The sequence below is a fragment of the Corvus brachyrhynchos genome, unplaced genomic scaffold, assembly GCF_000691975.1.
Source record: "Corvus brachyrhynchos isolate BGI_N302 unplaced genomic scaffold, ASM69197v1 scaffold305, whole genome shotgun sequence".
Lineage (NCBI taxonomy): Eukaryota > Metazoa > Chordata > Aves > Passeriformes > Corvidae > Corvus > Corvus brachyrhynchos.
The window spans coordinates 824627-839935 of NW_008239284.1; the positions used below are offsets into that span (position 1 = coordinate 824627).

The 15309-nt window shown below is 50.1% G+C and overlaps 2 protein-coding genes across 2 annotated transcripts in view; both read left to right on the top strand.

Moving 5' to 3' along the window:
• The window catches only part of TPRN (taperin), a gene marked incomplete at its 5' end in the record, with an annotated part of 18515 nt that extends 5303 nt beyond the window's left edge, over positions 1-13212 (top strand). The window contains 4 exons of the mRNA XM_017740282.1: positions 9000-9095; positions 9281-9380; positions 9600-9727; positions 10577-13212. Coding sequence (XP_017595771.1) covers positions 9000-9095; positions 9281-9380; positions 9600-9727; positions 10577-10639 — 387 coding nt within the window. The remainder of the gene's footprint in view (positions 1-8999; positions 9096-9280; positions 9381-9599; positions 9728-10576) is intronic.
• A 2022-nt stretch (positions 13213-15234) lies between these two features.
• ANAPC2 (anaphase promoting complex subunit 2) overlaps positions 15235-15309 on the top strand; it is a 10034-nt gene continuing 9959 nt past the window's right edge. Inside the window, exon 1 of the mRNA XM_017740283.1 lies at positions 15235-15288. Within this exon, the coding sequence (XP_017595772.1) occupies positions 15235-15288 (54 nt within the window). The remainder of the gene's footprint in view (positions 15289-15309) is intronic.

Genomic DNA, 15309 nt, shown 5'->3' on the forward strand with positions numbered 1-15309 from the left:
CTGAACTTCTTGCTCTGTAGTTTTCCATCTGTTCAGTTCTGCTGGAGATGGTCTCCTGTGAGAACCAGGTGTAGGTTTGGGATGTTGGCAGGGATCAACACTTCCAGCTGTTGCCCAGACCTGTTTGGAGCAAGTCTGCACAGTGTGGAGTCTAAATACTGGTGGCTGCCTGAAGTATTTCTTTTGCAATGTATAACACAAGTAAATTAACCATAACACAAGTAAATTAATCTGGTGGTAGAAGAAAAAATCTCAGCAAAAATTCCTTTGATGATGTCATCTCTGTGTTTTGGAGGGGTCAGGGCAGAGATTTGTGTTCTTTAGCTCTTGGAGAACTGTGTGTTCCTGTTCTGTTTTCTGTCTCTGGCTGTGCTCTGCTGGGGCAGATTCATCTGCCACCTTTAAGGAGGGGCCGTGGCAGTATCTGACATGGATGTATTGCATTTTTTGGAGATGAGGTCAGCAGTGATAAGTCATATTCAGGAAATAAGTGTCTTGGATGATGAATTGCGTGCCTGCCCTGCGGAGATGATCTCCATTAGCTGTCAGATGGCAGCAGGCTCTTTCACCCAGACAGGGCCATTTCCCTGCCTTTTGCTAGTTCCACTGATTTCTTTTCTGTGATGCTGATGGCTGAAAACTAGAAATCAGAATTTGCTGCAGTTACAGCTTTTAAACCACTTCACAAGCTGCCCCTGAGGCTGTCTGTGGGGCAGTGGCTGGTTTTTTGTTTCCCCACTGCCTGCCAGCACCTTGAAGTGCTGGGACTTGGTTGTATGAAACCCTGGCAGAGCAGAGGAGTCAGATTTATCTCATCTCTGTAGTGGGAAACTTTCTGTGACTGAGGCTCTCCATGGCCTCACTGCTCCCATGCTTCTTCTTGTGCTGCAGTGACAGTCTGAGCTGGTCCCAAAATCCTCTGGTTCTCTTCCCCCCCATGTCCTGCCTACTGCTGTCAGCACTGCAGGGAATGGGACAGAAGGGCTAAAATAGAAACTCTTACGCAAATAAGAGCTGAGCCTGGCTTTGAAGCTGGTTAGGACATGCCCAGGGCTCAGCCTGCCCCAGAGCTTGTGAGGAGATTTGAGGTACTTTGTGCTCTGAACTCTAATCACGAGGATTACAGTTAACGTTTTCTTAATCAGTTTCCTTAATCTGTGGACCAGATTGGAGATGGTTTATCATTTCCCTCCATCTCAGGGATTCAGTTTGTCTTGGGTTTGGGTTTTCCTTCCCACTCTGGTTTTTCCAGTAGGTGGTCATGGTGTTCTGAGAAGAGCAGAGGAAGGACACTGGGGTTGCTGGGGCAGGAGGAGCCCTGCTGGTCTGTGTTGTGTGTGGGGAACAGTAGGGAAAATGAAAGTACTTAGGTTTTGGGTGGAGTGGCAGTAAAGGAAATCTGGGTAAGAGCTGCTGCAGCAGCATCTCCTTCACCTCAGGGGTTGTGCTCACCCCCCTCCCAAATGAAACGTGAATTTAAAGCCTGTTTACAACCAGTGACTGCAGTGGTCTGTGGGGCTGGGAGGATGTCCCTGTTTGCCAGTCTGTGTAGGAAGAGTCACATGAAGTGTCTGTATCACACAGAGCGACTTCACAAACATCCTGGGAAAATCTGGGCTGGAGGAACTTGGTGCTGATGTTTTCCGAGAAGTGCCCTTTGGATGATCTTGGGAACTTGGCAGGATGGAGCTGCTGCTTTGTGGGTATGGCAAGGAATGTAGGAAATATCTCAGACAAAACACTTGTGTGCATAGGGAAGTTGTGTTGCTTGCAGCTGGTGAAAATGCAGCTCCGAGGGCACATCCCTGAGGCTCCTGGTGAACCTGCTGCGCTTGCTTCTCATCAAGGAAGTTCCTTTTGCATGTTAAAAGAGAGAAAAAGGGCAAGAAAGACATGAACTCAGTCATGTGGGTGATACTGCTCACATCATGGGAGCCTTTTCATCGTGAAGTCTGGAATGAGCTCCTCGACAGGGTGGGAAGTAATTCTGTTCCCAGCCTCTCTCTATTTCCCATGGAATGATGCTCCATGGGTCCCATTCCAGCACCAAACCCAGGTATTTGTTTGAGCTGCTCTGGGCAGTCTGGGTTGCACAGAAATGTTTGTAGGTGGCAGCTCCCAGCGCTGCACCTTGTAGCTACAAATGGGCTGCTCGGAGCTGCCTGTGAAATCCTCTGCTCTTGGGGAGCTCTATGTGGTTTTTATGAGGACACCAAGTCTTGACACTAATTGTACCTTATTTATCCTGCTCCCTTTGTGTATTCAGATGAGGTTTGTTTTGTACAAGTAGGGAGATTTGTCCAGTTCTTAGGGGCCGAGTAAGTAATTTTTGAATTGCTTGTTAAGCTGTGGAAGGCTCTGGCCCCTCTGCCTGCAGATGTGAGGAGGAATAAAGGGCTTCCAGAGTGAATGGCTGCTCTGTGCCCTGGCACACTGGGGCTCCAGCTGTGCTTGTGTGGACACTGGAATCTCCCCTTGTCCAGCACAGTGAAGGGAAGAGTTAACCAAGCCACTTGCCCCACACACTCTCGGGGCTGTCCCTACCCTGTCACCTCTCATCAGGAATTTGAACCTTCCCTGTGTCTTGCACAAGGAGTTTAATATTTCGAATCTCCATGCATTGCTCCTATCTGCCATGTGCTTCAGCATATTGATTACACAGAGCTGGCTTTGTGGGTTGCCTTGTAAATGGAGACTTTCTTGTTTTGCCTTGTGGCTTGGGAGCTGGGATGTGATCCTGGAGGAAACGTCTCCTTTGCCAGCCACACAGGGCTTCCCTGATGCGCTCCGGCTGTAAATCTTTAGTGCTCTTAGCTCTACTCAGTAACTCACTGAGGTGCAGTTAATGGTTGAGCAAAAGTCAGTGTCACACTCAGGAAACATTTTTGGAAAAGCATGACCAAGTGATTCTGTGGTGTCACAGCCAATTCCAGTTCCCCAAAATTCGTCTTTTTGTACAGAATGACAGAAAAGTACATTTCAGAAGTGCCATCTGCAGTTTTCTGGGCATACTGAGAATGCATCAGCCATAGCAGTACAGGGTTAATCCCATATAGGAACCAAGCCTCAAGTCCCCTCTGTTCCTAGGAATACTTGTCAGGGGAAAACTCTTTCTTTCTGTGTCAAGGAAAGGCTTTGGAGGCACAAAAGCTCCTTATCTTCTCAATGATAGCAAATGCCTTGGTGATGTGCTGGTGCTGCTGCAGTCCCCAGGGTACTATTCCCGGCTGCCCACATAGTTTTTGTCTGTTATTCAACAATTTGGGCTGACACATGACCATGTTTTCAGGACAAGCATAGACACATAGTCAAGCTCATTGCTAACTCCAAGAAAATGGCTCATTTTCCCAAAAATCCTTTATCTAAAAGTTTCTTTTCATGGGAACTGTCTAGATCATTGGCTGCAGGCTGCTGTGGGAAAACTGAAGGTCCCTGCAGAGGTTTGGAGTTTATGAACTGCTTTTCCTTTTACTAAATGTGCTGCTCTGTGGGACTGGTCAGATGGGAAGAGTAGGGTAAATCTTTGGGGGTCTTCGTGCACCATAACATTTCTGCTTCTACCCTGTTTCCAGTCACAGTTATTTCCGTGCAGAGAGCTTCCCTCTCACTCCATGGCAGCTGGGAGGTGTTCTGTGTTAGACCCTCCTCTTTATACAGGTCTGAGCCTCCATCCACCAACCCCATGGGTTTGGAGCTGGAGCAGCTTTTTTTCTGCCCAGCTTGGGGGCTGCTTGCAGCCCTCCCTGGGATGCTCTGTGTGCATAGGCTGGCTGACACTCCCAACTTGCTGTAGTTTCAGCTATCAGGTGTGATGTCTTGTGCTTTCATCTCCTTGACCCAATCTTTAGACAACCAGTGCAGCAGCAAATGTGCCTCAGTGTGAGGTGGCACAGGAGCACAAGGTTCTTCAGAACACTCGTTTTGTGTGTGCTTCATCTCTCAGAGATGTTGACCCTTGCTTTGTGTTCATGCTGGATTGTCCACCCTTCCTGCAGATACCAGCCAAACCCTTCTGTGCTGCTGAGAGAGGAGGCAACTTCCTTGTGAGGGGAAGAAGAGGGGCAGACCTGATCTCTTGTCTGTGGTGACCAGGGACAGCACCCAGGGAACAGCTGGAGCTGGGCCAGGGCAGGCTTAGGCTGAGATCAAGGAAAGGTTCTACCCCAGAGGGTGCTGGGCACTGCCCAGGCTCCCCAGGGAATGGGCACGGCCCCGAGGCTGCCAGAGCTCCAGGAGCGTTTGGACAGCGCTGCCAGGGATGCCCAGGGTGGGGCTGTTGGGGGGGCTGGGCAGGGTCAGGGACTGGTGATCCTTGTGGGTCCCTTCCAGCTCAGCTTATTCTGTGATCCTGTGATGGACCAGGTGTGAAAAGCTGCTTTACATCACACCCAGCAGCACCTGGCAGCCCCAGCATGTCCTGGGGAGTCAGTGCAGTCCCTGTTTTTTGGGAATTATTGAGGACAGAGGATGATTAGAGGAAAATTAGTACCTGAAGAGAACAGGTCTTGATCCCTGGTGCTGCTCAGTTGTTTGGATCTGGTGAGGCACTTGGTGGGTTGGGACGTGCTGGAGGTGCTGTGGGATGGCAGCAGGGCAGGGATGGAGCCCTGCTTGTGCTTCACCACTTGCCATCCCATCCTGCTCCTCCAAGGACAGAGCAGGGATGGCAACTCCTGCAGGAGTCCCGGGTTTGGGAGATGGGAACCACTCATAGGGAAGGAAGATGGGCTCAGTCCTTCTCAGCCCCCCCTGTTCTGGCTGCTGTGATGGGGATCAAATGCTGACTCAGACTCTCCCTGCTGGAATATAGTTACAGGATGATTTTATTCCTTTAATGCCTAGAACAATTATTTTTTTCCTGACTGTTACAAGGTGAGGATTTGGATTGCCAAAGAGGTTTCAGTTTAAAAGGTGTAAACACCGTACTTTGGCTCTGGCTCATCAGCCGAGCAGCAAATGTGATAATGGGTGGAGAAAAGCCAAAGTAAGGAGATTGCTTCTAAAGCTGAGGATGCAGATTAACCCCCGGAGACTTCCAGAGAGGGTCCCTCGTGTGTGAGAAGCCATCGGGTCTTGCTCTCTCATTAGAACTGCCTTGCAGACTTTCCCACCTCCTTTTTGGAGGTGAGGTGGCTGCTGACTGTCACTGCTTATGTTGTAAGTTGGGTTCTATAAATTGGTTCTTTTTGTTTTTAATAAATCTCTTTATGTGGGGGCTCTTTGGTGGCTGGTCTGGATGCAGCCTGAGTCCTGACAGCCTGAAACAAAGTTGACTTCCCTTTTCTAAGTGAGCTCTGCATGACTGCTCAGATTTATGCTTTTTTGGGCAATGTTTGCCCTGGCTTCTCTTTCCTGGATATTCTATTACTCATTACTGTTCAAATCCTAGCAAATAAATAAATGATTTTTGCTATGGCAACAAGAACCTATCAGTTGAACAGCACAATATTCCCTGAAAAGCCTGCTTTACTCTTTCCAATGTGTCCGATTGCTGGGCAGAGTATTTGTATGTATGTATGGGTTTGGGTTGGACGCAGGGTTTGTGACACAGCTGTGGGTGAAGCCTCCAGCTGAGCAAAGAGTGACAAATCCCTGCAAACATCCACAGCTGAAGGGTGCAAAATTCTTCCTTGCCACAACTGGCAGCTGCTGCTGGGGCAGAAACAGGGGAAGCAGGGCTGAGCAGAGGCCTCTGGCTGGGCTCCAGGGAGCTTGGCTCTGCTGGGACAAGCTTTTCTTCTAAAGAAATGGCCCCTGTTGCCTTTTGTGTTCCCATAAAAGTCTCTGTGGTCTGGCAAGGCACTGCTGGCTGTGCAAACCTGTTGTCTGTGCCATGACTGGGCTCTTGGTTTTCCTTTTTCGCTGGTTCCTGGGACTGAAGCTGCCTGTGTTCCTCACACACAGCGCTCACTTGTGCTCTGTAGCTGCTCAGAGCATTTCTCTGCCCCATGTGTCCCCCTGGTTTTGCCTGAATTCTTTCCCTCCCTGTACTGTTGGGTCAAGCAGAGCTGCTTTGTGCTTCCCTGAAACCATGTCATACGCAGAGAAGGGAGCTCAGGTGCTGCCACAGCAGATTTTGGGGTTTGGGGCTCTCTCCCCACGGGCAGGGCTGACTGAGTGCCCCAAGGCCCCTCCTGTGCCAGTGCCTGCTTGTGCCTCGTGTTTGCTCTGCCTGGGTGTGCCCGGGGCTTTATTCAGCAGCCGTGGGACTCTGCCTGCTGCAGGCTCTGGGAGCAGGGGGTGGGATCTGCCCTAGGGCAGGTCAGTGTGGTTTGAGGGAACTCGTGCCGTGGTGCCCCTGAGCACAAGTTCCTGTGTGAGCCTTGCAGGCTAACTTGGCCCCAGCTGTGCCCTGGGTGCCAGGGGCTGACTGGTTGCTCTGTGTGAAGGGCTCCAGCATGGCCACCTGCTTGAATTGGCTCTGGGAGCTGTTGAGTTTGGGCTGTTGGTGTTGCCTCTGGGCTCTGTGTGGGATGTGGGTGTCTCCAGGCTGTTTCTGCTCCATTCTGCTCTTCGGTTTTGCTCCCTGCTGAGGCTGTTTTCTCCTCTAGGACTGCATGCACCTTTGGTCCAAGCTGGACTCAAAGTAATTTTTCTTAGAGATTTCCTCCAGACAGCAGTAAACAGGAACATTTAGTTCCATCTCCCAAGCTTAACTAAACCCCAAGGCATATCTCTCCTGTCTCCTTTGTTTTCCATGTTTAGCCGAGTCCTCCTTGCCCTTCAGTGCCACTGGCAGCACTGGTAAGTGGCCTGTGTGCAGTTTCTGCTTCTGGGATAGCTCCTGAGCTTCCAGGAGTCCTGGGCACCTCCACCCTCGTGGCCTTCGTGCCTGGCAGCGTGGCTCATCCCCACAGGACAGACACCACATTGTGAGCAGTGACAGCCTGGCTCGGATCAGGGAGCATCTAGGTCAGCAGCAGGGATGGGAAATTCAGGGAGCAGCAACTGGGATGCTCGAAGCTTCAGCACCATTTTATTCCAACCCCTTTTGTCTGAAATAGAATCACTCTTCTCCCCGTGTGTCATCTGGGGAGACTCAGAGTGGCTCTGGCCAGGGCTGGGACAGGGAATGGGGAAAGGCAGCTTCCATCCTGCCTTCTCCTGGGAGGAGCAGGGGAAGGGAGCCAGCCTGTGTCCAAGGTCCATCCTGCCCTGGGGCAGAGCAGCACAGAGCTCCGGCTGTGGGTTTGCAGTGTGGAGGAGCTGCAGCTGTTCCCTGTTACCCAGATTTGAGCTAAGCTCTCCTCACTGCTTTGCTGAAAAGCAGTGGTGAAATACTCCCTGCCCTGCTCCGATCCCTCCAGAGCTCCTGTCTGTGATCAGCACAGGTGGCACAGTGACCTGCTGGCTGCTCTGGCCCTTGGGGACATCTGGGCGTGACTTTGGCAGCCCCCAAAAGCGTCACTCCGGTGCTCCCACCACTGCTGTGACAGGGAATGGGTGCACCTGGGCAGCACCATGGTGCTGGAGGGCTGCTTGGGGCCAGATGCCACTTCCCAGCCTGTGGGGGATTTTCTGTATGATGAAAATACAGGATAAATGTGCTGCACTTGCTCCTGGCCAGTCATTACATGGCATCTGGAGAGATCAGAACCATCCGGCTCCTGCCACCTGTCACAAGCTGCCATGTCCTTTCCATTCTGTTTATAACCCTATTAGCTGAATTTTAATTGTGTTTAGAAGTAAAGGGATCACAACACCCTTTTAGACAGCTGCTCCTGAACCTTGATCTGTGTTGGCTAAATACTTCCCTACTTCTGGCATGAACTTACTCCTGGCAAGCTTCTCCTCCTCATTTGTCTGCTGTGTGCTGGCATCAGCAGTTCTGTGCTCCTTGGTGGTTGTTTTCTGGAGTACTTACAAAGGGCTGTTATGCTTTTTCTCCACCTTCACTTTGCCGGTGTGAAGTTTTTGCCAGTGAATCTCCTCTGCACCAGTTGAGGTGATGTGTAACCAGATCCCTGGAGCACAACGGTAGATAATGATTAGGGCAGGCAGGGCTGCAGGGGAACAAACCCTGCCCTCAGCTTTTCAGCTTGGAACAGCACATCTGGAGGTACTTCCACCACCTGCTGGGTGTTACAGGGAGGAGAGAGCCAGGCAATCCCTATTTTCAGCAGAACTGCCTTGTTTTATTCCTGGTTTATTTAAGCGGCATCCTAATGATTACGGTCCTATAGCCAATCCCAAATTTTCTTCCCCAGTTATTCACAGGTGATGAACTTCTCTTAGTGCAAGGGTTGCTCTTAAACACCATTCCATTTCTAGTGTTTTTGCTCTCCAGTTTTCTTCGTGACCATAAAATTTTGGTTTGCCCTTAATGAAGTCATGTTTGAGTCACTTTCATTTCTCAGTCTCCCAGTGACCGTGGAAAGGCCATTAGTGACAATACTACATACAACTGATTTCAAACCAGAACCTTTAAGGCCTCCCCCTTGTCCAGTATTTTCCTTGTCTGCTACCAGCTGTTACCATCTCTCCTTTAGCTGCTTCCTTCTTCTCATTTCTGCTTTAAAGCCCTGTTTTATGTAGTTTAAATAGCTCTTCGCTAGAATGTCCTTCCAAGACTGGAGTCCTGATCATGGATGTTTCTGTTTTCTGGAGCTCGGACACACAAAGGAGTTGCCAGGAATTAGCAATGTCATGTTTCCAACATGTGGATGTTTCCCTGCTTGTCTCTCCCATGAGAGATGTGGTGGCAGCTCCTCCTGGCTACTGGGCATCAGTGTGAGGGGATGGCAGAGGGCACAAAGCCAGAGGTACTCCAGACCCCTGGAGCTTCCTGCCTCCATCCCATCCATTTGGCTCTGCCTTTGGGGTTTCCCTCAGTGTGGCAAGAGATCCACCAAGGCACTTGGGGAGGGATGGGAGGATCTGCAGTGGCTGCTGCAAAGCAGGGGCAGCCCTGGCATGTGCAGTGGCCTGTGCCAGAGCCAGTGTGGGGATCAGCGGGTTCCTGTGCTTCTCTCTGATAATTCTCCTTGGCTGTTGTCCAGATGAAGATCTCTTTCAACGAGACAAGTTTGCAGACGATGTTTGAGTACCCCTCAGAGAGCTCCCTGGCAGAAGAGGATGAGGAAGAGGAAGGACACGTCAGGGGCAGCCCTGGCATGTGCAGTGGCCTGTGCCAGAGCCAGTGTGGGGATCAGCGGGTTCCTGTGCTTCTCTCTGATAATTCTCCTTGGCTGTTGTCCAGATGAAGATCTCTTTCAACGAGACAAGTTTGCAGACGATGTTTGAGTACCCCTCAGAGAGCTCCCTGGCAGAAGAGGATGAGGAAGAGGAAGGACACGTTTCCGAAACAGAGGAGGAAAAACCTCGTACCTTTTATGTTCCACGCCCAAACAGCACTTTGCATCCCAGTACACCTAACTCAGGTGAGTGAGGTGCTGTGTTGGCACTGTGGGGTTTCTGGTAGTGTCTGACACTGTCCATGTTTCCTACAGACCCTTAAGGGGCTCCACGTGGGGGGAAGCTCCAAATGGAGGCGAACAGGGAGCTGCAGATGGGCAGTTTCCAGGCTGTCCCTGCTGGGATCCTGGTCCCACTTATTTCTGGGGTGGTCAGGAATATTTATCTCATCTTTCTCCTTTCAGCAGATTTATCCAGCTACACCCCAAAGCACTCCGTGAAGTTCAGCGAGTGGCAGGAGCAGAAGTATGAGGGTCCTGCTGCAGAGGGACCCCTCTCAAAGGAAGCTGATTCCCATGGGAACCAAGTCATGGTAAGGCTATAAATAAGCAAGTCTTGTGCTCCCTTTTGGGGTGGGGGTTGTCCTGGGTAGTTGATGGGATAGGATGGGATGTGCCTTTCCCTGCACACCTGTGCTTGTGTTCCTACCCAGGAGCTGTGTCACTGCTCCCAAAGGGACCAACACACTGTCCCACTGCCACTAATACACCTGCCCCTCCCCGGCTGTGTGAAGGAGACTCAAGGCAGGTGGCATACTCTGTGCTCAGCACAGGAAAGATGTGGATCTGTTGGAACAAGTCCAGAGGAGGCCATGGAGATGCTCCGAGTGCTGGAGCCCCTCTGCTCTGGAACCAGGCTGGGAGAGCTGGGGGTGTTCACCTGGAGAAGGCTCCAGGGAGAGCTCAGAGCCCCTTCCAGGGGCTTATGAAAAAGAGGGAGATTAATTTTTTTGGTTTTTGTTTGTTGTTTTTTTTTTTAACATGGGCAGGTAGTAGGACAAAGGGATATGTTTTTAAACTAAAAGAGAAGAGATTTAGATTAGATATTGGGAAGAAATTGTTCCCTGCGATGGTGGTGAATCCTTGGCACAGGGTGGCTGCCCCTGGATCCCTGGAAATGTCCAAGGCCAGCTTGGACAGGGCTTGGAGCAAGCAACCTGGGATAGTGGAAGGTGTCCCATGGCAGGGGGGTAGAACAAGATGGGTTTTAAGGCCCCTTCCAACCCAAACTATTGCAGGACTTTATGGTACTCCAAGGCACGTTTGGAGGGGGGGACTAACTAAACACACCCGGTTAGCCCGGGCAAGGTGCCATCCAAGGGTGAGGGTGCTCCTTTGGCCCGGCTCTGACTGTGCTCTGGGTTCCTGTGCTCTGCCCACAGCTCACCCCGGCGGAGAAGGGCGGCCTCTCGGATTTCAGCAGCGAGCCCGCGCTCTATTTCTGAGGCTGCTCCATGGTGCTGCAGCAGCAGCTGCTGGGCCGGGAACCGCCACCGAAACCGCCCCACACCGCAGCTGTCCCCGGATCCTGCTGCCAAGGGCGGACCAGATGCTCTCAGGCATCCTCGGAGAATATTTGCACTGGATTTTGGGACCGAATTACTGCTTTCAAGGCGTATGATTTATTCTGCCTGTGGCCTTGCATATTCCTTGTTCAAGATCAGCTGCTGGTTAGGCAAGTGTGGGAAGGACATCTGGAATCCCGGGATGGATGTTGATTTTTCTCAGTGCTTATCTGAGTCTAGGCACTGTGCAGGGTCTGGACAGCTTTTGTAACCCTTCTCCCCAGTGGAGGATGGCTCTGGAGTTGGAGCACTGGGCAGTTTGACACATTGGGTGTGATTTGACACATTGGGTGTCAGTCTGGAAAACCACTGAAGGTTCATGGTTTGTCCTTGGCATGTTTCTGGCTCTGGTGTCACTGAAACGTGGAATTCATGTGCCAGTTCTGTGCTTGTGGAATTCACTGAACACCCTGAGGGAGGGATGGGAAGAGCAATGAATGCCTTTAGCTTGAGGTGTTATTTTTGCACCAATCAGTAGAGAAGTGTCCAGACTGTCTTGAGCTTCTTGAAGATTCCCAAACATTGGCCATAGCTCTGGTCTGTCCTTCCAAATTCTGGCATCCAGTCTCTGGGAATTGCTGGTTGTGCTCCAGTTTGCCAGTTCTTCTTGTTGCTTTGTTCCAGATCTGATTTATCTCCCTTGGTTGCTTCCTTCAAGCCATGCTCGCTCTGCCCCTCTAATCAAAGCACAGGAGGGCAGTTTCACTCCTTTCTTCTGCAGAACTTGAACAAGGAATGTGGTTTTTTTTTGTTTTTTCTAGGATTTTTATAGTTCTATTGTAATTGTTTAATGCAGCCAATATGCAAAGGAATCTGCTAGAATCTTCCATTCAAGTTTTCTACTACTGTAAACTCAGGGTCAAAATTGCACTCTGGAACAGATGGAGCAGTGCTGCTAATGTGATTTGTACTTTGGGATTAAAAGAGATGTGATGGGAACAGATCCAGCCTCTTTGGGCTTTATGGAGTGAGTGGTTGCCTGGTGTGGGGCGTGATCCAAAGAAACAGGCTGGTATCTTTGATTAAATTTGATGGGTTTTGGTTTGTCTATTACATATAGATGCTGAATGTCTGCTCAAGTGACGTTGGTCTGTGAACTGAAAATGCTCTGCATACCTTGCACTTGGTTTGGTGCGTGTTGTAGCAGCAGGGGAAGGTCGTTGTGCTGAAAAACACAGGATTAAATGTTAGGACATTACCTACTTGTAGCTGTTCCCTCCTGCCCTGGGTGCCTAAATACTTTTGGAAAAATAATGGAAAAAAACACACAAAGAAAAAAGATGAGCTACTCAGTAGTTTGTTAGATGTTGGCTGGGGGGCCACAAAGAAACACTTGGCACTTCCTTGACCATTCCAAGCTAATTTGAGATCTGCTGCCTGTGTGACTTGCCAGGAGCAGGATGTGTCTGCAGTGCATCTGCCTGGGACATGGCACAAGGACCACGGAATTCCATGTGTTAAGGCTTCTCCCATTAATGCAATACTTCACGATAAGGTGCTGAGACTGGAGTAGAATGAGGGAAAATGTGAGACTGCTGGTGACTGCTAGATTTAAGGGGTGAGTTTTCAGCACAGCTTTTCTAGCAGAAAAGGTCCCAGTGAGCATCTTTCCCTGTGGAAAAGCCCAGGTCAGTTTAAGGCAGCTCTGTTTCTAGCAAAACTGCAGGTGGGAAAGCAAAGCTGCTTTCAACTCAAGTTAGGGACAAGGTGTCTCAACTAGTCCTGGCTTAGTTCTACTATGGATCCATGAAGAATGCTAAAGCCAACACTGTCCTGCAGCTCCAACACTGCTCTGGTACTCCTGTGAGTTAATTCTGTGCCTGCAGCCTTGTGGGCAGGACAGCTTGGGGGTGTAGGGGTGCAGAGTGTGCTGCTGACTCTCTGCCCGTTCCCCCAGTGATCCTGCTCCACCTTGGAGCTGTGATTCACACCTCACTGAGCACTCCTTTGCACTTCCCAGCTTTGTGCTCTAATCCCTGCCCAGGTACTCGAGCTCCCTCCAGGCAGAGCAGGGTGAGTGCTGTCCTGAGGGCAGGAGCATCAGCTGGTCAGTCACCTCCTGGGATGTGCTTCAGGATCACTGTGCTCAGAATGAAGGGGGTTTTTTTTGTAAATGCTTACCCTGATTTGTAGCACTTGAGGATCAGCTTTAGTGGATCTCTGACTAATACCAAAGCACGTCTGAAAGGAAAATTTACTTCTGCGAGACAAAGGCTTTTATTAAATGTGGCATCCTTGTACCACAACAGCAGCTCTCCCTGGCCAACAGGACTTTCCAGGCTGAAGAACAAGTTCAGCAATGCTTTTGTTGACGTACTCTTTGTCCTAATGAAGTGCTTTGTGGCTCAATGGCTCTACCAAGATCCCCCATTTCCTCCTTCAGGACATCTAGCAATGTCTGAGAATTGGCCAGTATCTGGGAAAGAAATAAAAATAGCTTATTTTTACATAAACTGTTTCTCTTATGAGTTCCCTTCCAATTCAGCTGATCTGCTTTGCAGCAAGAGGGGTTCTCCAGGCTCTAATTCCTGGTGATGTATCATCCTCACTGTGGGAATATCTGTGGGGCAATTTCCCTGGTTTGTGTTCATATTCTGAATACGAAAGGCCTTAAACAATTTATCTGCCTTGGAGCACGAGGCAGAGAACTTCCTGAAGCAGACCGGGGGTGTTTTGGTTGGTTTGGTGTTTTTTTGGTTGGTTGGGTGGGGTTTTTTTAAGGGAGCTTCGGTGCCTGGGCTTTTTAGATCACTATTAAATTGTGCTCAGCTGACCCAGTTTCAGCTCTCTTCCACTGTTAAAACTGCACATTTTGGGTTTCTGGCTTCAAGACTAACTCAAATCTACACTGTCCTTATGTCAGACTAAATCTGTTACTAATTTTCCCCTATTTTTAGCTCAGTGTGTACATAATCTAACATCCCTGCTTACTATGCTCTAGGCAACAACATAATTTAGGAGACCTTGCTGCCTGTCCATCTCACCAGTTAAAAATTTTAACACAGTGGACAATTGTAACCAAATGTGATGGTTATAGTCCCAAAAATAATATATCTTCCTGTGAGTTTGTGGAAATCACCAAGTGATCAGAGAGGAGCTGAGGGAAGTGCCCCACAGGACGAGGTGCTGGAGGAAGGTGAAATCCTGTGGGGGCTGGCAGAAGGCAAGGAGCGATCACAAATTAGGGATGTACATCCCAAGGAAAGGAATATGTTACTGGTTTCTGTCTGTAGGACATCAGCATCTCCTCCTCACCGCCTCTTTCTACCTCCTGTGAGTGTCAGTTCATTTCAATAAACAGGAATTCATCTGTAGGCTGGGAGTGTGGCTTGGATCTCAGGTAAGGTTTCTTTCAAAGGGGCTGTTTGTCTGTGTACCTTAGAACATAGTTTTTAAGCTTTTAAAATTTTTATGTGAGTTTTCCCCTTCACTTCAAGCTATCAGGTCTTGAAGGAGGTCGACGAAACAGCTCCAGCCTCATCTGAAAAGTGATTGTCATGGGAAAGTACTGACTTTGGGAGAGCTTGGCAGTAACACACACAGGGAAGGTGAAAAGGTTAGAGCTGTTCTAGGAACCAAAATGACACTGCCAGCCCTTGTGCTGTTTGCCTCCTTCCCACCCCTTTCTGCCCCAACAATTTGACTCTTTTAATGACATTAGTGCATTAAAGATGAAAGAAACTACATTAATGTTGGGCAGGAAGAGTGGCAGGCCAACAGCTCTATCAGCACCGTTGTTACCTGCGTGAATTAGTGCGATTTTGGGTCAGTGTCATGGCTCTGGTTTCCTCCTTTCCCCCAAACTATAGGTGTGAGATGGTCATTTTTAGGGGCTGTTCCAAAAGCCATTTTTGATATATTTTGACAATAAACTTTGCCCAAGCCCAAGCAGCACCAAAACACACCCCAATTCAACCCTCTCGTGATGGAGCATCTCAGGCCCAGGAAGTTGTTTTGGCTGCAGTGCTACAACCCAGGGAGGAGTGGTAGTTCATCGAGGGGTTCCCAACCAACCTTCAGGTAAATACAGACCCTGAGTTCGCATATATGTACATATATCCTAAACCTTCCCTGACACACCATTAGACTGGAGAGCAGGGAAAGGTTCTTCCCCCAGAGGGTGCTGGGCACTGCCCAGGCTCCCCAGGGAATGGGCACGGCCCCGAGGCTGCCAGAGCTCCAGGAGCGTTTGGACAGCGCTGCCAGGGATGCCCAGGGTGGGGCTGTTGGGAGGTCTGTGCAGGTCAGGGGTTGGACTGGATGGTCCTTGTCCCCTTCAGGATATTCTGATTCCGTGATTCCTACGGGTCCTGTCCCTGATCACAGAGAGCAGAGATCGCTGCCGTCCCTCCTCCTCCCCTCACGAGGAAGATGCACACTGCGCTCTCCCCTCCTTTCCTCCAGGCTGAACACACCGAGCGCCCTCAGCGCTGCTCGCTGTCAGTACCTGCCCGGAGGCCGAGTCCATCTCGGCGATGGTGCGGTCGATGTGGGCTCGGGTGGACCGGAGCCCCACAAGGCTCTCGCTGGTGTCGAACAAGCGCCGGGAG